Source organism: Dipodomys merriami, unplaced genomic scaffold, assembly GCF_024711535.1.
Source record: "Dipodomys merriami isolate MVZ:Mamm:240054 unplaced genomic scaffold, mDipMer1.0.p SCAF_102, whole genome shotgun sequence".
In the NCBI taxonomy this organism is placed as follows: domain Eukaryota; kingdom Metazoa; phylum Chordata; class Mammalia; order Rodentia; family Heteromyidae; genus Dipodomys; species Dipodomys merriami.
In genome coordinates, this window is record NW_027202294.1 from 2369964 (window position 1) to 2393030 (window position 23067).

General features: G+C 41.7%; 1 protein-coding gene across 3 annotated transcripts in view; it reads left to right on the forward strand.

Moving 5' to 3' along the window:
* Positions 1-23067, forward strand: part of Armh3 (armadillo like helical domain containing 3) — a 208568-nt gene that overhangs the window by 42446 nt on the left and 143055 nt on the right. For all 3 annotated transcript variants that reach the window (XM_069994911.1, XM_069994912.1, XM_069994917.1), the window contains 8 exons: positions 12-104; positions 2421-2495; positions 2605-2691; positions 13281-13337; positions 14882-14925; positions 16411-16471; positions 18175-18221; positions 19672-19747. In XM_069994911.1, coding sequence (XP_069851012.1) covers positions 12-104; positions 2421-2495; positions 2605-2691; positions 13281-13337; positions 14882-14925; positions 16411-16471; positions 18175-18221; positions 19672-19747 — 540 coding nt within the window. The remainder of the gene's footprint in view (positions 1-11; positions 105-2420; positions 2496-2604; positions 2692-13280; positions 13338-14881; positions 14926-16410; positions 16472-18174; positions 18222-19671; positions 19748-23067) is intronic.

The window sequence follows — 23067 nt, forward strand, 5'->3', positions numbered from 1 at the left end:
TTATTTCTTAGAACTTGATGGAGAGTTTGGATTCATTGCTTTGTGCAGAAGGTTCTGAAAGTCTGAAGAGCTTATGTCTGAAACTTCTTCTTTGTTTAGTGACGGTAAGTGACCCATCTATGTTTGTCAAAGATGTTAATTGACAGCAGGGGCAAGTTTGATTTTTTTTTTTTTTAAATTTTGGTTGGTCCTGGGGCTTAAACGCTGGGCCTGAGTGCTGTCCCTGAGCTCTTCAGCTCAAGGCAAGTGCCCTACCACTTGAGCCACAGTGCCACTTCTGGTTTTCTGGTGGTAATTGGAGATGAGTCTCAGAGACTTTCCTTTGTGGGCTGGTTTTGAACTGTGATCCTCAGATCTCAGCCTCTTGAGTAGCTAGGATTACAGGCATGAGCTACTGGCACCCAGCCTATTTAGGATTACAGATATGAGCTACTGGCACCCGGCCTATTTGAATTCTTGAACTCAAAATTAGAAAGAAAAGAGAAAAAGAACTCTATTGGATATTGTTAGATAAATTAAATAGGTAGGTTTAATTAGGTAACGGGTAAAGAGAACACCACTTGGTATTCAGGTAGGAAGAGAAGTTTATTTACTGAACTGCCGCATGGTACATGGTGGGAAATGTATGGCTGAAGGTTGGGCTGAGGTGTGACCTAGGTTTAAGTAGGGAAGGGGCAGGGGGAGAAGGTGTGGCCAGGTGAGGGAAGGTATGCCCACACTGGATGAGGATGTGACCTCAGGGCCTGGGACCCTTCCTTGGTTGGGAGGCAGGATAGGGGCAGCCCAGGATATGACCCTGGTGGAGGGGGAGGTGACTGCCCAGGTGTGTCACCAGTTACCTAGGTGACAGAGGTACTGGGAGGAGACAATCAAGAGAAGGGAGGAGCCTGCTTCGATTCCCAGGACAGACCTTAGAGATACTGTTACTCCTTGTGTCTGAATGTATAGGAGGAAGTTAGTTGCATGCACTGGTTTTTTTTTTTTTTGGGGGGGGGTCTTGTGGGGCTTGAACTCAGGGCCTGGGCACTGCTGAGCCTCTTTGTGTTCAAGGCTAGTACTCTACCACTTGAACCACAGTGCCACTTCCTTTTTTTTGCTGGGGGGGGGGTCTTGTGGGGCTTGAACTCTGGGCCTGGGCACTGTTCCTCAACTCTTTAGCTCAAGGCAAGTACTCTACCACTTGAGCCACGGTGCCACTTCTGTTTTTCTAGTGGTTTATTGGAGATCAGAGTCTCACGGACTTTACTGCCTGGGCTGCTTTGAACTGTGATCCTCATATCTCAGTTTCCTGAGTAGCTACAATTACAGATGTGAGCCATCAGTGCTTAGCTTACATTCAATTTTGATTACTGGAAATTAAGCTATGTGATACTTAACACTTTAGAAGAGATCATTTCAGAGGACTATTGTCTTCTGGATTGTCACCTTTGTCTTTCTCAGAAGGTTTCATTTGAAAATGTTGTTGTGATTCTAGTTTTATTTTGCTAGCTATGATTTTATACCTAGAGGCTTACCTAAGCTTTGTAGTGAAATAAGTGAGGGCTGCCAATGTGGCTTGGTGGTAGAGTGCTTGCCTAGCATGCATGAAGCACTGGGTTCAATTCCTCATTACCATATAACCAGAAAAAGCCAGAAGTGGCACTGTGGCTCTAGTGGTAGAGTGACAGCTAGCCTTGAGCAAAAGAAGCTCAGGGACAGTTGCCAGGCCTTGAGTCCAAGGCCCAGGACTGGCCAAAAAAAAAAAAAAAACGTTGTTCAGCAATTTCAGGTGGTTCCCTCTCCCTGACACTTTTGAAGACTTGTGTTCATAGACCTCCTCATGTCTGAGGAATAAAATCTCTGAAACTGTTAAGCAGAATTTGTGAGAGAAACAACACGAAGTTCAAAGATTTAGGAAGATATTGTGTGTGTGTGTGTGTGTCTTGAACTTGGGGCTTGAGCGCTGTCTCTGAGCTTCTTTTGCTCAAAGCTAGGACTCTACCCTTGAGCCACAGCTCTACTTCTGGCTTTTTGGTAGTTTTTATTGGAGATAAGTGTCTCACTGGCTGGCTTTAAACTGAGATTCTAAGATCTCAGCTTGTTGAGTAGTTAGGATTATAGGCATGAGCCACAGGTGCCTGGCTAGATTTTTTTTTTTTTTTATTTTGAGGCAGAGTCTCACAGTGTAAATTCTCTTGCCTCTGCTTCCTGAGTGCCATGAGTATATAGTTAGGAAGTTTTAATTTGCAAATTTCCTATACTCGTATATATTATCTGCTATCTGCCTATTCAGACTCTGGTGGCTTTGGGGTACTTGTGAAAGAGATATGAAAGAGTTTGTTTTAATATTCCTATTTCCTTCTTAAATGCTTTGATAAGATATACATATGGGATATGACAGTCTTGGAATAGACCCTTAAAAAGCCTTTAATTACATTCAGGTTACAGACAACATTAGCCAGAACACTATCCTGGAATATGTAATGATCAACAGCATATTTGAAGCAATTTTACAGGTCAGTCAATTTCTTTTTCTTTTTCCGGTACACTTTCATCTCAAATTTTCTTGATCTATTTCTCAGGAGTTGACATTTATAAATGAAGTCTTTCTGGTTCTTATTGCAGATACTTTCCCATCCCCCAAGTCGCAGGGAGCATGGATATGATGCTGTTGTCCTCTTGGCTTTGCTGGTAAACTACAGAAAGTATGAGGTAGGTGGGTCCCTTAATGGGTAGTTGTTGTTTTTCTATGATCTTCTTACATTACAGCACTCTTTTAAGGACTTTACTTAATGTAGAAGATAGAGTCTTGGCAAATGATATAATGATTAATTTTGCCATACAAAATTCTTAAAAATCCACTGTTAAATACATAAGAGCAAAGCTGGGTGCTGGTGGCTCATGCCTGTAATCATAGCTACTCAGAAGCCAGAGATCTGAGGATCAAGGTTCAAAGCCAGCCTAGGCAGGAAAGTCTGTGAGATTCTTACCTCTAATTAACTACCGGAAAACTGAAAGTGGTGCTGTGGCTCAAGTGGTTTGAGCTGAAGAGCTCAGGGACAGCACCTAGGCCCAGAGTTCAAGCTCCATGACTATAAAAATTAAACAAACAAACAAAAATACTTGGGACAGAGAAGATAGTTGTTTAAAGAAATCTTGTGATATAATTTCTAGAAAAGTGATTATTAATGTAGTCGTTTTCAAACCTAGTTAATTAGAATCACCTAAGAATTTTATAATAAAAAGTGCTTGGGATTTACTATGTATATATAACAGTAAATCAGAACTTTATGGAAAGGAAGCTTGGAGCTGTTTATTTATGGCAGTACTAGAGTTTGAACTCATGGTTTTGTACTTATTAGGCAAACAATTTACCACTTGAGCCTTTTTGCTTTAGTTTACTTTTTAAATAGAAGTTTGCATTTTTTAGGCTCAGATGGTGAGCCTTGTACCTCTGCCTTCCTTGTTGGGATTATAGTCATGTACCTATATTTATTGGATGTAAGATTCTCATGAATTTATCCTGCCGGGACTGGCTTCCTATTTGTTTTTTGAGATAGAGTGTTACCAACTTTTTTTGTAGGCTAAGAACAGCTACACTGACCTAGTGCATTTCTTTTGAAGGATTGAATTTTTTTTGTCAGTTGTGGGGCTTGAACTCTGGGCCTGGGTGCTGTCCCTGAGCTCTTCAGCTCAAGGTGAGCGCTCTACCACTTGAGCTACTTTTCTGCTGGTTAATTGGAGATAAGAGTCTCTTGGACTTTCCTGCCCGGGCTGGCTTTGAACCATGATCCTCAGATCTCAGCCTTCTGAGTAGATAGGATTACAGGTGAGCCCATCAGTGCCTAGCATTCTTTTCTTTTTTTTTTTTTGGGGGGGGAGGGTGGGGGTCCGGTCGTGGGGCCTGAACTCTGGGCCTGGGCGCTGTCCTTCAGCTCTTCAGCTTAAGGCTAGTGCTCTACCACTTGAGCCACAGCTCCACTTCCAGATTTTTCTGCTCATGTGGTATTGAGAAATTGAACCCAGGGCCTCAAGCATGCGAGGCAAGCACTCTACCACTAAGCCAACTTCCCTGCCCCTGGCTGTAGATTTTGTGTATATGTATTATATGTGTGCTGATATTGGGACTTGAACTCAGGGCCTTGTGCTCTTTCTAGGCTCTCTCTAGGCTTATGAACTGATACTCCACTTAAACTGTGCTTCCATTTCTGGCTTTTTGCTGGCTAATAGAAGATAGGAGTTTCATGGATTTATCTACCCCTGGCTGGTTTCAAACTTCTGTCTCAAATCTCAGCCTCCTAATAGCTAGAATTATAGTCATGAGTCACTGAAACCCATTCTGGCTTTAGAGTTTTGAAATGAAGAACAGAACCCAGACGTTTTTGTTTTGTTTTGTTTTGTTGTTGTTTTTGTGGACCTTAAACTCAGAGCCTGGGTTCTGTCCTTGAGCCTTTTGTGCTCAAGACTACCACTTGAGCCACATTGCCCAGCCTGGCTTTGAACTGTAATACTCAGATCTTAGCCTCCTGAGTAGCTAAGATTACAGCTGTGAGCCACTGGTGCCTGGGCAGACCCAGAGATTTATACATGGCTTGGTATGTACTTGGTTTCTGTCCAAAGACAAGACACAAAAAAGGAAGGAGGCTGATTGAGGAAGATTAGGGATCGCTTTCAAGAAGTAGGAAGTATGGGGGCTGGGAAAGTGGCTCAGTGGTAGAGCACTTGCCTTGCATTGCATGAGGCCCTGGGTTCGATTCCTCAGCACCACATAAGCAAAAAGAAAAAAGCCAGAAGTGGCGCTGTGGCTCAGGTGGTAGAGTGCTAGTCTTGAGCTGAAGAGCTGAGGGACAGCGCCCAGGCCCAGAGTTCAGGCCCCTTGACCGGACCCCCCAAAAAAAAAAAAAAGTAGGAAGTATTTGGCACAATGCTCTTTGTATGGGATTGCTTTTTTGAATCAGAGTCAGGTGCTTATTGAATGCATTCTGACTTTGTTCACTTAATAACTAACATTGCTAATAGAAATGTCACTACTCAAGAGGCTGAGATCTGAGGATTGTGGTTTGAAGCCAGCACGGTCAGGAGAGTTCATGAGACTCCCCCCCCCCCCCCCCCCCGGTTGTGGGGCCTGAATTCTGGGCTTGGGCGCTGTCCCTCAGCTCTTCAGCTCAAGGCAGGTACTCTACCGCTTGAGCCATAGCACCACTTCCAGCTTTTTCTGCTTATGTGGTGCTGAGGAATCAAACCCAGGGCCTCATGCATGCAAGGCAAGCCACCTTCCCAGCCCTCAAGAGACACTTAATCTCCAGTTAACCATAAAAAAGCTGGAAGTGGAGCTGTGGTTCAAGTGGTACATGCTAGCTCAGGGAAAGCATTCAGGCCCTGAGTTAAAGCACATACACATACACACAAACAGAAATGTGCCAGTTGGAGAGAGAAATTTCTGGCTCTTCACCTGGTGATTTTGATGTAGTTTCTAGATAGACTTTATTTGGGGAAGTTAAAAGGGATGGATAACAAAATCTGGAGCTTATTTGTTTTTCTTTTTCTTTTTGGTGGTACTAGTGTTTGTACTCAAAAAGTCTCTTGCTCACTCAGCTTGCTTGCTTAGCTGGTGCTCTACCACTTGAGTCACACCTCCAGCTTGGCTTTTTTCTGGAGATGAAGATAGAGTTTCAAGAGTTTTTCTGCTCAGACTGACTTTGAACTTAATCCTCCAGATTTTAGACTCCTGAATAGCTAGGATTACAGGCATGACACTAGTCCCTCTTTTGGAGCTTATTCTTACAAGGAGAGATTTGGAGGAAGGAAAGGCTGTGAGAAAGAAATACTTAAGGAGGGACTAGAATATGTTGAATGATATTAATGTGTTTTAAATCCCAGGAGCTGATCATTTTCATTGTCATGGAGGAAATGATGAATGGGGCATATAGCTACTAATAAATATGTAATTTATCATCAACACCTGTTTTATTGGTAATATGAAGGGGCTGGCATGGTAGCTGTTATGATCTCTGTCACTGTAAAAGCCTCTAGGGCCTTATTACAACACCAAGAAAAATAGCCAAGGAAAACTGCTGAGGATAGTTAAAAGGAGTTGAATTATATTTGACAGGAATGCGCCATCATCAGTAATGAATATTTTCAGAACATTATGGTGGATGTGGGTCATTCAAAGCAATGGCTTGGCTTCTCTAAATGTAAACTGAATCTTACCTTAGCTCAGTTGGGCTTTCTTAAGTGTCAGCCTGAAAAATGGGACATGGCCAACAAGCTGGTGAAAATCATATATCTAGAATAAGGTATGTGTCTCTGTTTTGTCAGAAGCCCCAAGGAGAATTAATGTAGTGGACAAGGGCAAACTAGTGGGCATAATTTATCTGGGCTATGCAGCTTTTGATATAATTCACTCACCAGAAACTTATTAAGGAAGTCTGGTGATGATGGAGCAGGAAGATTTTTGACAGGAGCATGAAGAATTCCAGATGAACATAGAAAATCAAAAGCTGGGGAAATTTTAGTAAAGAAGTAGGAAAGGATGTTCTGGGGAGAAGAACATTCTATCTCTGACCACAATCGATCCTACAGTAAGTTTAAAGACTTTATAGAAAGGTGCAGAGGTATCATCCATCCAAAAGGCTAGATACCTAGAAGGCAAGCTGGGCACTGGTGATTCATGTCTGTAATCCTAGCTACTCAGGTACTTGAGAGCTGAGGATCACGGGTCAAAGCCAGCCTGGGCAGGGAAGTCTATGTGACTCCTAGCTCCAAAAAAGTTGGAAATGGAGGGCTGGCTCAGTGGTAGAGTGCTTGTTTAGCATGTATGAAGCCCTGGGTTCCATTCTTCAGTATCACATAAGCAAAAAAAAGCCAGAAGTGAGTCTATGGCTCAAGTGGTAGAATGCTAGCCTTGAGCAAAAGAAGCTTGGGGACAGTGCCAATGCCTTGAGTTCACAAGACTCAGGATAGAAAAAAAAAGCTGGAAATGGAACTGTGGCTCAAGTGGTAGAGTGCTAGCTTTGAGAATAGGAGCTCAAGGAGAGCACCTAAGTCCTAAATTTAAGCCCCAAGACTGGCACAAAAAAAGAAAAAAAAAAGAATAGAAAAGGCAAATAAAGAAGAAAAGTGATGGAAAAAAGTCATGTTATAAATGTATAATTCTTCACCCTTTTTTTTTTTTTTTGATTGTGGGCCTTGAACTTGGGACCTGGGCACTGTCCGTGAGCTCTTTTTGCTCAAGGCTAGTGCTCTACCATTTTAAGCTACAACTCTACTTCCAATTGTTGAGTGGTTAATTAGAGATAAGAGTCTTGGGCTAGGAAGGTGGCTCAGTGGTAGAGTGCTTGCCTTGCATGCATGAGGCCCTGGGTTCGATTCCTCAGTACCACATAAGCAAAAAGAAAAAAGCCAGAAGTGGCACTGTGGTAAAAAAGCCAGAAGTGGTAGAGCGCTAGCCTTGAGCGGAAGAGCTGAGGGACAGCGCCCAGGCCCAGAGTTAGACCCCACGACCGGACCCCCCCCCCAAAAAAAAAAAAAAGAAAAGAAAAAGAGATAAGAGTCTCCTGGGGAGTTTCTTGCTTGCCCTGGCTTTGAACCACAATTCTCAAATCTTAGTCTCCTGAGTAGCTAGGAATACAGGCATGAGCCACCAGTGCCCTGCAATTCTTCACTTTAAATAATTTATCTAAAGGCATAGAAGACATCCCTACTTCCCCTCCCCCCCAATAAACGTGCCGGAGAAGAATAATGGAAACAGTAAGTGAAAGTTAGAACAAGTAAAGGCAGAAACAAAAATTGAAAATGTGAAATAGCTTAGTAGTAGAGTATTTGCCTATCATATTTTAGGCCATGGATTTAGTCAATATCCAACATCCCTAACAATTAAAAAACAAACAAAAAACGACAGGAATCTATTGTGTTCATATGAAGACCTACTGAGTTTGTAATACTGTCTTGTTGATGAAAGTAGATAGCCTCTAATTTTTTTTTCTTGTCTTTTTTTTTATTATATTTGTGAACATACTGTACAGAGGGGTTACAATTACATGGGCAGGATAATGCATACATTTCTTACCAAGCATTGCAGCCCCCTCCTTTGTTTACCTTTCTCCTCCCTTCCCAGCCTCCCCCCTCCCCCCAGTCCTCTCCCCCCCCCCAATTGCCTCTAATTTTTAAAAAAAGTGACCAACTCAGCCAGGCACTGGTGGATGATGTCTGTAATCCTACCTACTCAGGAGGCTAAGATATGAGAACCAGTTTAAAGCCAGCCTGGGCAGGGAAGTCCATGATATTCTCATCTCTAGTTAACCAACCAAAAAAGCCAAAAATGGAGCTATAGCTCAAGTGGTAAAGCTCTAGCCTTGAGGGAAAAAGCGAAGGGACATGAATTCAAGCCCTAGTACTGGCACAAAAGAAAAAAACATAAAAACAAAAGAAGCTATTAACAAGAATATAACGTTAAGAATAATAGGAGCCAGGTGGTGGTGGCTCACACCTGTAATCCTCGCTACTCAGGTGGTTGAGATTTGAGGACTGCAGTTTGAAGCAAGTCCAAGCAGGAAAACCTGTGAGATTCTAATCTGTAATTAACAACCAGAAAACTGGAAGTGGAGCTGTGGCTCAAAGTGGTAGAGTGCTAGACTTGAGCGAAAAAAGCTTAGAGATAGTACCTAGGCTCTGAGTTCCAGCCCCACTACCAAAAAAAAAAAAAAAAAAGTGTCAGGGAAATAGATATTTCATAGCATTAAGATCCTGGCCTTCATATGCAGAAAACTAAAAGTAGATCCCTGCTTGTCACCATGCACTAATATCAATTCAAAGTAGATCAAAGACCTCAACATCAGACCCAAAACTTTGAAACTACTTAAAGAGAGAGAGTAGCAGGAATATTTGGACTTACAGGTATAGGCAGAAACTTCTGGAATCGAGTCCCAGGGGCACAACAGATAGGAGAGAGACTTGACAAGTGGAACTACATAAAAATAAAAAGGACATGGTTACTAAGGACATAATTACTAAGTAGCTAAGGACATAATTACTAAAAAGACAGCCAACCAACTGGGAAAAGATCTTTACCAGCAATACATCAGACAAAGGTCTAATATCCAATATATTCAAGCTGCTCAAGAAACTAATCCCTCCCAAACTTAAAAAAATAATCACTAAATGGGCAAGGGAGCTAAGGAGGGACTTTTCAGAAGAACAGGTAAGAATGGCAATGAAACACAGGAGGAAGCCAGGCGCTGGTGGCTCACGCCTGTAATCCTAGCTACCCAGGAGGCTCAGAGCTGAGGATCGCAGTGCAAAATCAGCCCAGGCAGGAAAGTCCATGAGACTCTTATCTCCAATAAACCACTAGAAAACTGGAAGTGGCGCTGTGGCTCAAGTGGTAGAGCGCTTACCTTGAGCTGAAGAGTGCAGGGACAGCGCCCACGCCCAGAGTTCAAGCCCCACCACCGACCAAAAAAAAAAAAAAAGTTGTTTTGACTTGCAGTCAAACATTTCTTCTTTATTTTTTGGTCAGTGGTGGAGCTTGAACTCTGGGCTTGGGTGCTGAAACAACTTTTTTTTTTTTTTGTCGGTGGTGGGGCTTGAACTCTGGGTGTGGGCGCTGTCCCTGAGCTCTTCAACTCAAGGCAGGCACTCTACTACTTGAGCCACAGCGTCACTTCCGGTTTTCTAGTGGTTTTTAATTGGAGATAAGAGTCTCACGGACTTTCCTGCCCAGGCTGGCTTTGAACTGTGATCCTCAGATCTCAGCCTCCTGAGTAGCTAGGATTACAGGCGTGAGCCACTGGCGCCTGGCCAAAAGAACTCTGATACCATCTTACCCCAGTTAGATTGGTTGACATTTTGAATTTGAACAATAAATGCTGGTGGGAATGTGGGGAAAAAGACACCCTGTTGCATTATTGGTGGGAGTGTAAACTAGCATAACCACTCTGGAAAGCAGTCTGGAGGTTCCTCAAAAAACTAAACATAGACCTTCCCTATGACACAGTCATATCACTCCTAGGCATCTACCCTGATCATCATGAACCAGAATATGATAAGGGTACCTGCACATCCATATTCATTGCTGTATTATTCACAATAGCCAAGATATGGAAACAGCCCAGATGCCCCACAATAGATGAGTGGATCTAAAAAATGTGATACCTATACATGATGGAATTTTACACAGCCATTAGAAAGAATAAAATAATGTCAGCTATAGGAAAATGGATGGAACTAGAACAAATCATGTTAAATTATGTAAGCCAAGACCAGAGAGACAAATATTGCACGTTCTCCCTGATATGCGGAAGTTAGATCTAAAACTCACTAGAATATAACAAATTACACAGGTGTTTAGATACTCATATACAGTGAGACCAAAAGAGGATAGTCTTAGGAGAGAATTACAGAAGTGCGATGCCTAAGCACTTCTTCTTATTTATATAAAATAATACACATACTGAAACAAACTCCTAAGATAGGGAAACAGCAGACTTTTTTTTTTCTTTTTTAGTTTTCTGATGAATTGTGTGGGGTATTCACATGTATATCTTTGGGAGGTTGGGGAGGGCACAGATTTTGAGGGAAAAATGGTGAAAAAGTGATGTAGTGAAGCTCACTGGACATGATGAAAGTGAACTATGCAACTCATGCGTGGAGACAGGAGGGACTGGGAGAGAATGAGGGAACAGATGACATTGTATGAAAGGAAATGTACTCATTACCTGACTCATGTAAATATAACCCCTCTATATATCACTTCTTTTTTTTTTTTTTTTTGGGTCTGGTCATGGGGCCTGAGCTCTGGGCCTGGGTGCTGTCCCTCAGCTCTTCAGCTCAAGGCTAGCGCTCTACCACTTTAGCCACAGCACCACTTCCGGCTTTTTTCTTTTTGCTTATGTGGTGCTGAGGAATCGAACCCAGGGCCTCAGGCATGCAAGGCATGTGCTCTGTCACTGAGCCACCTTCCCAGCCCCTATATATCACTTCTATAATAATAAATTTTATTTATTTTGTCAGTCGTGGAGCCTGAACTGTGGGCCTGGGCACTGTCCCTCAGCTCTTTAGCTCAAGGCTAGTGCTCTATCACTTGAGACACAGCGCTACTTCTGACTTTTTCTGCTTATGTGGTGCTGAGGAATTGAACCCAGGGCCTTATGCATGTGAGGCAAGCACTCTATCACTGAGCCACCTTCCCAGCCCCTAATAATAAATTTTACAAATTTAAGTGACTTAAACCTCAACTGCCTCTCTGAACCTGATGTTTTCCTAAGTTATAAAATTGTTCATTATGCCTATTTGTAGTTTATTCCTTTTCCTTCTCCCTTCTTTCATTTTCCTAAAGAACTTCCCTTTGAATATGATAATATCAAAGAGCAGAAAATACAACTGCAAATATACTAGATATTGTGCTTAGGATTTTACATGTCTAATTTAAGCCTATGGCAACATCAAGGTAGAAAATACCCTTATTTTACAGATGAGGAAATTGAAGCTTAGGTTAATTAATGTGTGTTTCTTTTTTTAGAAATATTTTATTTATTTATTTATTTTTGGGTCCGGTCGTGGGCCTGGGCGCTGTCCCTCAGCTCTTCCGTTCAAGGCTAGCGCTCTACCACTTGAGCCACAGTGCCACTTCCAGCTTTTTTCTTTTTGCTTATGTGGTGCTGAGGAATCAAACCCAGGGCCTCAGTCATGCAAGGCAAGTGCTCTACCACTGAGCCACCTTCCCAGCACCTAATTTGTATTTCTTGTCACAATTAATAAAAACTGAACTAGAACTCAAACCATTACTCTTAGCCATTTAGTCTTTTGCTACTAACATATATGCTGTCTTGCTAATCAAATGATCCTTATTATTACTTAATAGTCTATTTTTGTGAAAGTGATGAGGATCTTCAAAAATTATGCCAAACAACAATGGTTTACTGTTTCTAATGTTAGTGGCATCATGGCATCATCTATTGGTCAGCCAACTGCTGATTTTCCTTTCCAGAGATCCATATGCATTGGATTTTGCTGGAAGTCTAGCATCAGCATGATTTGACTGTTGGTTGTAAGAAGACATATTGAGAGCCTTCCTTCTGTCAGATCAAGAAAAAAGTAGAATGGTTTCTACTTCACTGGATTGTGTTGTCTAAAACCTTATAAACATTTGGGCTGTTAAGAAAGCAGAACACTCTTTTTCTTTTCCCCGTTGACATGTGGAAGATGCCCTCAGAAACTTGATTAAATGAGGTCTATGTGGGGGGTTAGTCTTTCAGTTGGGTTTTCAAGTATCTTAGTAATGAGTTTTCTTGGTAGCTGTAAAAACTGCCAGTCTGAGAATTATTGTTACTTGACTCTGGAATTGACTCTGTATGAGTTGTTTATTTACATCCTATGGGTGGGATGTTTTCAAGGTGAGCAGGTCTTTGGTTTTGGTCTACTTCAGGAGATGGTCTAGTTGTTTAATAAGAGTTTAAGTATATGTATACTTCCATATGCTGCTCAGCTAAGATTGGGTCTGGGAAAACTCAAGAACTCTTCCAGTGCTAAAGTGATGGGACAGTCATTAAATCCCAGTGTCCTGACCAGATTGTTGCTTGGGTAATTACATCCTTTTTTTCAGTTCCCCCTGTGGTGTTATTTGGGTATCAGATCTTCATAAATGGCCTCTCTGGCTGTTAACCAGCTGCCACTTTTACCCCCAAGTTGGCTTTGTTTTACGGGTGGGTAAATCAGTCCTTGCATATAGTTTGTGAAATGGTTAGGAAGCCTTTGGGATGAGGATGTAAGTTGGCAACTTAAAAATTTGTGCCTTATGGCAAAGAAGCTTTTATGTCGCCCAAAAGACACCTATCCCTATGGACTCAGTGGAGTAGGGCAAAGTGTGTTTTGTGTGGTATATACTTTCTTTCTGTTTTCTCATTCATGTATTATTTGTCAATGCTGGGGTTTGAACTCAGGGCCTCTTGTTTGCTAGCAGGTGCTTGAGCCACACCTTCAGCCCATCACTTACTTTTTAGAAACCAGTAAGAGAGAAAGATGGGCAGACATAAGTCTGAGCTAATTCAGTCTAGAAAAAAATACAGGTAGAATAGAACTAATGTTTGTGTGTATTTGTTTGCACATGTGCATGTCCACTTGACAAATAGCCATATGTGCTGAGAGATTTACTAGAAATGAATTAGTCAGCAGGCCAGGTGTCTTGGGGCTGGATTTTGGGATCATCAACAGGGCCTTATAGAAAGTGTTAGACTTTCTTAATTAGGTAATGAGTTACCTTATATAGCCATATTCACCTTGACTTTACTATTATTCAACAGTCTGTGAATCCTTATATTGTGAAGCTGTCTATCGTGGATGATGAGGCTACACTCAATGTGAGTATATGGATTCTTGTTTATTCTCTAGTGCATGCAGTGGTCTTTATTTTTTATTTTTGATGGTATTCAGGTTTGACTTGAGGACTTGCCGCTTGCTAGGCTGGTACTCTACCAATTGATCCATGCCTCAATTCTACTTTTTGTTGATTATTCTGGAGATGGAGTTAATGAACTTTTCTGCCTTGGCTATTTTTTTTTTTTTTGTCAGTTGTAGGGCCTGAACTCTGGGCTTCGGCACTATTCCTCAGCTCTTCAGCTTAAGGCTAGCGCTCTACCACTTGAGCTGCAGTGCCACTTCCGGCTTTTTCTGCTTGTGTGGGGTTGAGGAATCAAACCCAGGGCCTCATGCATGCAAGGCAAATACTCTACCACTGAGCCATCTTCCCAGCCCCATAATTTTTTAGGGCCATTCATTTCCCTGCAAATGATATTATTCATTCTAATAGAGGAATAAAATCCCATTGTATATATGTACCACATTTTCTTGATCATTTCATCTAATGTAGGGCATCTGGATGTTTTCATAATTTGGCTATCATGAAAAATTTATTTTTGTGGAACTAGCTCAATGATATTTATAGCCTAAGTTGGTGAAATTAAAGCATAAAAGGTCTTTCTTTTTCTTGTTCTCTCATAAATACATGCATGCACAGCACACATGTGCACACACATGCACACATATATTTTCTCTTTCTCTCTCTTGAAAGTTTTCAAAATCACATCTGTCCTTGAATATAAGGGTGAAGAAGATTGCCAGGAGACTGTCCACCTCATTTCTGTTGATTTCCTTTATAAACAGTAACACAGTGCTTATTATGAGGAAAGTTCATTAATTAAAGATAGTCTCAACACTTTTCTACCTGGACTGACTTTGAACTATGATCTTCTAAGTTTTAGCTTCCTTGAATAACTAGGATTATAAGCATTAGGCACCAACATCTAGTTCTTTATCACTTTTATGATGCTTGTTTTGGAGATATATGAGTGCTCTTTGTTTGAATATTCTAGCTTAGTCTTTTTGGAAGTGAAAATGATCCCAGTAAAATTGTCAGTAATCTGGGCTGGTATTTTACCTCTTGCTACTCTATTTTAAAGCATATCTGGGAACATTTATAAGATACTTAGATAAGAAAATCTTTCCAAAGCTGGGTTCTAATGGCTTATGCCTGTAATCCTAGTTACTCAGGAGGCTGAGATCTGAGGATCACAGTTTGAAGCCAGTGGAGGCAAGATAGTCTGTGAGAATTTTATTGCCAGTCAATCACCAGAAAGCCAAAAGCACTAGCCTTGAGCAAAATAGCTCAGGACAGTGCCTAGGCCCTGAGTTCAAGCCCCATGACTGACAAACCCCCCAAAACAAAAAAAACTCCTTCCAAAGAAAAACATTGTTTGTTTTTCTACTTTGACAGTGCTTCTCAGGCAGAACTTCTTGGGCACAAACCATAGAGGTTTAATGTTCTTCTGGCTGACTTATAACATTGCCACTAATCCCCAAAGGCAGCTTGCTTATTAGTTCAGTTATGCTGTCTTTTCTCTTCCAGGGAATGGGGCTTGTGATTGCTCAAGCTTTGTCTGAATACAACAGGTAAGTCTACTATTTAAGAGGAGAAAAGTCTGATTTTCATTGAGTTGGGTTGAGTAGGAAACTGGTTTGTTACAGTATGTAGATGAAGAAGTCAGAGAGACCTCTCCAAAAGAATATTCAGATGTATAGCTGACTGTATTTGCTTTAGCTCAGCCTGTTGTGTTAGGGATTTCTAATTCCAGGAGAGAAAATAGTACAAAGTTAGTAAAAATAGCATTTTCTGCTGGGTGCCTGTGGCTCACACCTGTAATCCTAGCTACTTAGGAGGCTGAGATCTGAGGATTGCAGTTCAAAGCCAGCTCAGGAAAGAACGTTAATGAGACTCTTATTTCCAGTTAACCACCAGAAAACCAGAAGTGGCACTTGGGCTCAAGTGTAGAACACTAGCCTTGAGCTGAAGAGCTTAGGAAGAGCGCCCAGGCCCAGAGTTCAAGCACCACAACTGACCAAAATAAATAAATAAATAAATAAAATAGCATTTTCTACATAAAGAAGCTTTTGGAGCACCACTTTTCTTTTTCTTTTTTCTTTTTTTTAATTTTTTTTGGGGGGTCCGGTCGTGGGGCCTGAACTCTGGGCCTGGGCGCTGTCCCTCAGCTCTTCAGCTCAAGGCTAGTGCTCTACCACTTGAGCCACAGCGCCACTTCTGGCTTTTTTCTTTTTGCTTATGTGGTGCTGAGGAATCGAACCCAGGGCCTTGAGCATGCAAGGCAAGCGCTCTACCACTGAGCCACCTTCCCAGCCCTACTTTTATTTTTCTTTACTCTTTTTTCCTCCCCATGGCCCTACCCTGTCCTGCCATTTCCTCCCTACTTCTCTCCTCCCCTTCTCTTCCCTCCCCCCTTTTTGTGGTCCTAGGGTCTTATGCATGCTAAGCATGCACTGTCCAAAGCAAATGTTCATTTCACATTAGTAATCAAACTCAACTTTCCAGGCTTTGTTTGGTGGTGTGTATTTGTGTGTGTGTTCATTGATGCCTGATTTTCTTCTTGCTGTCAATTTGGTATTCCATGAATAGAAACTAGAAATATCAGTGATGCTGCTAAAGCCCAGGTAGAAACTTTCTTGTTGCTTTGCAGACTTTCTGTACACACAGTTGGGTTTTGGGACTTCAAATATGTCCCATCTCTGCGAATATTTTAGCTTTCCAATTTTCCTCTTCTTCTGTCAGACACAAAGTTTTCACTGTTATACACTTAAAGTAAATTCATTATTACACTTTTCAAGTAATATTCTGGGAAATAACTGTATAACCTTTGTGTTAGTTTCACATTTTGCTGCTTCCTTTCTAAGTCTTTCAGGCATTTTAGTGCATACTATCTCACGAGCAGGTAGAGAAGAGAATACCAGTGGCTGGATTGTTATGATGCTTTAGTTTTCTGGAGTCAGAATTTTAAGAGTTTCCTGCCTGATTATCTAGAATGTTAGAGTCAAAGACATTCTTGATAAATAATCCAAAAGTTGAATTAATTTTAATTTGTTCAGGCAGTATAAAGACAAAGAAGAAGAACACCAGAGTGGTTTTTTCTCTGCTTTAACAAATATGGTAAGTCCTGCTTGTTTTTATTTTTCATGGTGAGAAATACAGGAGCTCTTTAGGGTAGGCAAATCTGAACTCAGGAGTTTTGTGGCATGATGAGTGAATAGAGGCTTCTTAGAACAGATTTCATTTGGAATCATATTTTCTAGCAAGTTCTAAAATTAGGTAAAATAGTGGCAGGGAAGCTTTGATTTCTCTGAGACTAAGTTTTTTCTTTTTGTCAGTTGGGGCTTAAACTCTGGGCCTGACCAAAAAAAAAAAAGCAGGGGGGCCTGTGGCTCACGCCTGTAATCCTAGCTACTCAGGCGGCTGAGATCTGAGGATCACAGTTCAAAGCCAGCCCAGGCAGGAAAGACCCTGAGACTCTTTTTTTTTTTTTTTTTGTTGGTCGTGGGGCTTGAACTCTGGGCCTGGGCGCTGTCCCTCAGCTCTTCAGCTCAAGGCGAGCGCTCTACCACTTGAGCTACAGCGCTACTTCCGATTTTCTGGTGGTTAATTGGAGATAAGAATCTGTTGGACATTCCTGCTTGGGCTGGCTTTGAACTGTTACCCTCAGATCTCGGCCTCCTGAGTAGCTAAGATTGCAGGAGTGAGCCACTGGTGCCTAGCATAGCCCACGCTTTTGAGACCAGTTTGATCAACATAGCAACATCTCCATCTCAGGAAAGTTGGTGACTTTGCAGACTAACCTTGATTTTTTTTTTTTCCAGTCCTGGGGCTTGAACTCAGGGCCTGAGCACTGTCTCTGAGCTTCTTTTTGCTCAACACTAGCACTCTACCAGTTGAGCCACAGTGCCACATCTGGCTTTTTCTGTTTATGTGGTGCTGAGGAATCAAACCCAGGGCTTCATGCATGCTAGGCAAGCACTCTATAGCTAAGCCACATTCTCAGCCCCTGACCCTGAGTTGTTGAACACAAAATCAGAGGGTTTGTGTCCAAGTGCTCTTTTGTAGTGTTCTTTGGCTTTGTGATTTCCTAGTAGCTGGTTCAAGGGTTGAATGGTTATATAGTAGATTTAAGCCATTTATGTAAAGGCTTAGGTTCTAAGCGGAGACATATGAGGATTAGAAAAGATATTGGTCAAATTTGGTTTCTTAACTTTGACAGCATGGGCCAGATAATGTGGAACTAAATATTTTGGGGGTTGGAAGATAGGTTAGCCTTAAACTCAAAATCATCTTGCTTCTGAGGCTTCCTGAGTGCTGGGATTACAAGTATGTGACACTAGTCCTGGTGACCACTATTTTTTTTTTTTTTTTTTTTGCCAGTTCTGGGGCTTGAACTCAGGGAATGGGCACTGTCCCTGAGCTTCTTTTGTTCAAGGCTAGCACTCTACCACTTGAGCCACAGTGCCACTTCCGACTTTTTCTGTTTATGTGGTACTGAGGAATGGAACCCAGGGCTGAAGAGCTGAGGGACAGTGCCCAAGCCCAAGGTTCAAGCCCCACAACCGACCAAAAAAAAAAGGTGGAGGGCTGGGAAAAAAGTATAGGGATATCTTTTAGTTCCTTTAAGAAAAGATGATATGGTAAGGCTCTCATTATATCATGTATTAATTGCAAGCTTTTTAAGATCTTCAAAGTGGTCTGGTTTGAGGGTGTGTGCCCAGAATTTCAGGTTCCTTCCTACTAGAAGCAGTTTCGTCTTTCACTGATTAAACTTTCAAATCCTCCTACATTAAGTCTGCAATTCCCCTTTTCTTCCACAGGTGGGCAGCATGTTCATAGCAGATGCCCATGAGAAAATTTCAGTACAGTAAGTACCTGGCATTCTTGTGGAGTTGACTTAGACTTTAGTATGGACTTTTCTATTGGATTTGAGAGTGGAGAACGTTGCCTCTTGTTAATCTTTTACAAATTAAAACTTTTTTTGTGCAATTTTTAAATTGTTTCTTTGGTTTTAAATAATACTGGACCTTTAGAAATCCAATTTAGTCTCATGTATAAATGGTCCCTAGAAGCTAAAAACTATTCCCAGCTATTTCAAATGAAATAAAAGATGACTGTGTATTTGAGCTAGTTAAAGTTTTGACTGGATGGGGATGGAAAAATGAGATGAGAGACAGTAATTGAAGAAGTTTAAGAATTGGTTCTAAGGAATTAGATTCCTCACCTATATGCTTTTGCATACACTGAAAGGAGAAGTAAAGAGAACATTAAAAACTCAAAAGTAGAAGATATAATAAAAAATTATGGGGAGAGTATACATTATTATTATTATTTTTTTGGGTCCGGTCGTGGGGCCTGAACTCTGGGCCTGGGCGCTGTCCCTCAGCTCTTCAGCTCAAGGCTAGCGCTCTACCACTTGAGCCACAGCCCCGCTTCCGGCTTTTTTCTTTTTGCTTATGTGGTGCTGAGGAATCGAACCCAGGGCCTCAGGCATGCAAGGCAAGCGTTCTACCAATGAGCCACCTTCCCAGCCCCGAGAGTATACATTATTATGGCAAGTGCCTATCTGTAAGAATATGTGTGTGTTTGTGTGCACGCGTGCGTGCAAGCATGCATATATGTATATATATATAAATGTCTTACAGCTTGTTAGCAGGTTTATTTTTTTGTACGTTTTTATTGTAAAAATACTGTACATCAACAAGGTAAATGAATACATTTCCTATTGAGCATTGTTGCTTCCTCCTTTGCTTTTCCCCTACCATCCATATTCCCTCCCACCTCCACAACTACTTCTCCCCCCCAGTTTAATTCTTACAATAAAGATCAGAGAGAAAATGATTTGAAATGTATGCTACAAAACTCATGTTGCATCATACTTTCAGTATTTTATAAATAAACTTTTGTTTTGGGATGCAAAAACAAAATAAAAACCTTAAAGGGAGATGATGAGGAAGACCTTTGGTAAAATCTTAAGTTTTTTTTGTTGTTGCTTTTGTTTTTTTGGCGGGTCCCAGGGCTTGAACTGTGGGTCTGAGGTGCTGTCATTGAGCTTCTTTTGCTCAAAACTAGCATTCTACCACTTGAGCCATGGCACCACTTCTGGCTTTTTCTGAGTAGTTTATTGGAGATAAGAGTCTCATAGACTTTCTTGCTTGGGCTGGCTTTGAACTGTGATCCTCAGATCTCAGCCTCTGAATATGTAGGTTTGCAGACATGCGCCACTAGCACCTGAGAAATCTAATTTTTCTGGTTATATATAATGTTTTAAATCCTTTTCTCTAAGAGGCACTCTAATTTCTTTTCTTTTTCTTTAGAACCAATGAGGCCATTCTTCTGGCACTTTATGAAGCTGTTCATTTAAATCGCAACTTCATCACAGTATTAGCTCAGGTTGGTTATGTTAACAATCTCCTTTTTCTCCCTTAAAACTTTTTTTTTGGGGGGGTGAGAGTTCTAGTGATTTAACCTAGGACCTTAAACATACTAAGCAAGTTGAACTATATTCCATCCCTCTCCTTGAATTTCACACAGATTCATTACATTAAACAGCCTGCCTGGTTGTACTTGTTTAAATTCTGCTTTTTTTCTTAATTCCTGATATTATTTATGAACTCGTGCTGGAATATGAACACAGGAGGGCCTTATACCTGCCTGAACTCCAGCTCTTAAGTTTGTTCTTTTTTTTTTGGTCTGTCATGGGCCTTGAACTCTGGGCTTGGGCGCTGTCCTTGCACTCTTCAGCTCAAGGCAAGCGCTCTACCACTTGAGCCACAGCACCACTTCCGATTTTCTAGAGGTTTACTGGAGATAAGAGTCTCATGGACTTTCCTGCCCAGGCTGGCTTTGAACCACGATCCTCAGATCTTAGCCTCCCGAGTAGCTAGGATTACAGGCCTGAGCCACTGGCACCCGGCTAGTTTGTTCTTTTTTTAAATCACCCTTTCTTCTTTCTTTTTTTTTCTTTTTGGTTGTGTGGCTTGAACTCTGGGCCTGGGTGCTATTCCTCAGCTCTTCAGCTCAAGGTGAGCGCTCTACCACTTGAGCCACCTCTGGTTTTCTGAGTGGCATCACCCTTTCTTCTTTCCAAACCCCTATAGACTCAGAAGTAGAGATAAAATGGGCTAAGCCACTCATGTTATCTTACTAATATCTAGAGAAGAAAAGTAAAAAATACCCTACCTAGGAGACATGGATAGTTATTAATGGACAGATTGGTGTATAAGCAATGAGAGCAGGAAGATGTAGAATATAGAGTGCTGGGTCACATGCCTAAGGGATATCCTTAGTAGTTGGCACAGAAGGGGACTAAAATAGGCTGAGAACTCAAGTTCATGGAAGCTATCTTAAAATATTGATAAAGTATTTTTATCTTAAAGCCAGACTGCTTAAAATATGTATGTAGGTTTCTTTTAAGGGAAATTTTACTTTTGCTTTTTTTCTTCAAAGGACAGAATGGAATAGAATCAACTGATGAAGTCCTTAAAAAAATTAAAAAAAAGGTCATGCTTTAAAAGTTGTATTCTGGTTTAGGTCTACTTTGGAAAACAGTTAACAGTTTTTGTTTTTTTTTTTTGTATGTGTATGTATGTATATGTATGTGTGTGTGCCAATATTGGGGCCTTGGTGCTCTCCCTGAGTTGCTGCTGCTTTTTTGTTTTCTTCAGTCTTGGGGCTTGAACTCTGGGCTTGGTTGCTGAACTCTTCAGCTCAATGCTAGCGCTCTACCACTTTGAGCCACACACCACTTCCGTTTTTCTGGTTGTTAATTCCAGTTAAGAGTCTCATGGACTTTCCTGTCCAGGCTGGCTTTGAACTGCACTCTTCAGATCTCAGCTTCCTGAGTAGTTAGGATTACAGGTGTAAGCCACCAGTACCGGGCTATGTGAGCTTATTTTGCTCAAAACTAGGGCTTTACTACTTGAGCCACAGCACCACTTACAGCTTTTTTGGTAGGTTAATGGAGATAAGAGTCTCACAGACTATGCAGGGCACCGGTGGCTACTTGTAATCCTAGCTACTCAGGAGGCTGAGATCTGAGGATCACAATTCAAAGCCAGCCAGGGCAGGAAAGTCTGTGAGACTCTTATCTCCAGTAAACCACTAGAAAACCGGAAGTGGCGCTGTGGCTCAAGCAGTAGAGCGCTCGTCTTGAGCTGAAGAGCGCAGGGACAGTGCCCAAGCCCAGAGTTCAAGCCCTATAACTGACAAAAAAAAAAAAAAGTCTCACAGACTTTCCTGCCAGGGCTGATTTCAAACCATGATCCTTAGCGCTCAGCTTCCTGAGTAGCTAGGATTACAGATGAGAGCCACTTATCAAATTTTATTAGTGACAACATAAGAAATTTTATGTTTCTTTTTTTTTTTTTTTTTTTTTGTCGTCGTGGGGCTTGAACTCTGGACCTGGGCGCTGTCCCTGCACTCTTCAGCTCAAGGCGAGCGCTCTACCACCTGAGCCACAGTGCCACTTCCGGTTTTTGAGTAGTTTATTGGAGATAAGAGTCTCATGGACTTTTCTGCCTGAGCTGGCTTTGAACCCTGATCCTCAGATCTTAGCCTCCTCAGTAGCTAGGATTACAGGTGTGAGCCACTGGTGCCCAGCATCTCTGTTTCTTGTGTTACTTAAATTTTTTTTGTTTTTTTCCCCAGTTGTGGGGCTTGAACTTTAGTCATGGGTGTTGTCCTTGTGCTCTTCATCTTAAAGCAAGCACTCTACCACTTGAGTCACAGAGCCACTTCCGGTTTTCTAGTGGTTTATTGGAGATAAGAGTCTCATGGACTTTACTGTCCGAGCTGGCTTTGAACCGTGATCCTCAGATCTCAGCCTCCTGAGTAGCTAGGATTACAGGCATGAGCCACCAGTGCTCAACATGTTACTTAAATTTTATAAATGGTAAAGGTCTGGTAAAGCTATTGGAGGGAAAAAAAAGCGATTAAGAAGAGTCACACATGGGCTTATTTGTTAAGAGTTGAGTTAAGGTGAGTGCTCTACCACTTGAGCCATAGTGCCACTTCCGGTTTTCTGGTGGTTAATTGGAGATGAGTCTCACAAATTTTACTGCCCAGGCTGGCTTTGAACTGAAAACTGCAATCCTCAGATCTCAGCCTCCTGAGTAGCTATGATTAGAGGCCTGAGCCACTGGCGCCAGGCAATATAGCTCTTTTTATAGTACTAGACCCTCTTAGCTCCCCTGCATTTCTTGGTCAATTCTGTAGTCATTAGGAAAGTTTACAAATGTATTTTAAGTTGATGTGATCAGAGTAGTCCCTTCCTATGTATAGGCAGGACACAAATGCCCTTCTTCATGTAAAATCATCTGAATAATTTATTCCTTTTTTTTTTTTTTTTGGAGGGGCCTGGATCCTGATCTCTGGGCCTGGGCATCGTCCATGAGGTTCTTTTGCTCAAGGCTAGTACTCTACCACTTTGAGCCACAGTACCAATTCTGGTTTTCTGTTGGTTAATTTTGTTCGTTTGTTTGTTTTGTTTTGTTTTGTTTTGTTTTTTGGTTGTGGGGCTTGAGCTCCGGGCCTTGGCACTATCTCTGAGCTCTTCAGCTCAAGGCTAGCACTCTACCACTTGAGCCACAGCACCACTTCCAGTTTTCTGTTGGTTAATTGAAGATAAGAGTCTTAGGGGCTTTCCTGCCTAGGCTGGCTTTGAACTGCTATCCTCAGACCTGAGCCTCCTGAGTAGCTAAGAATTACAGACG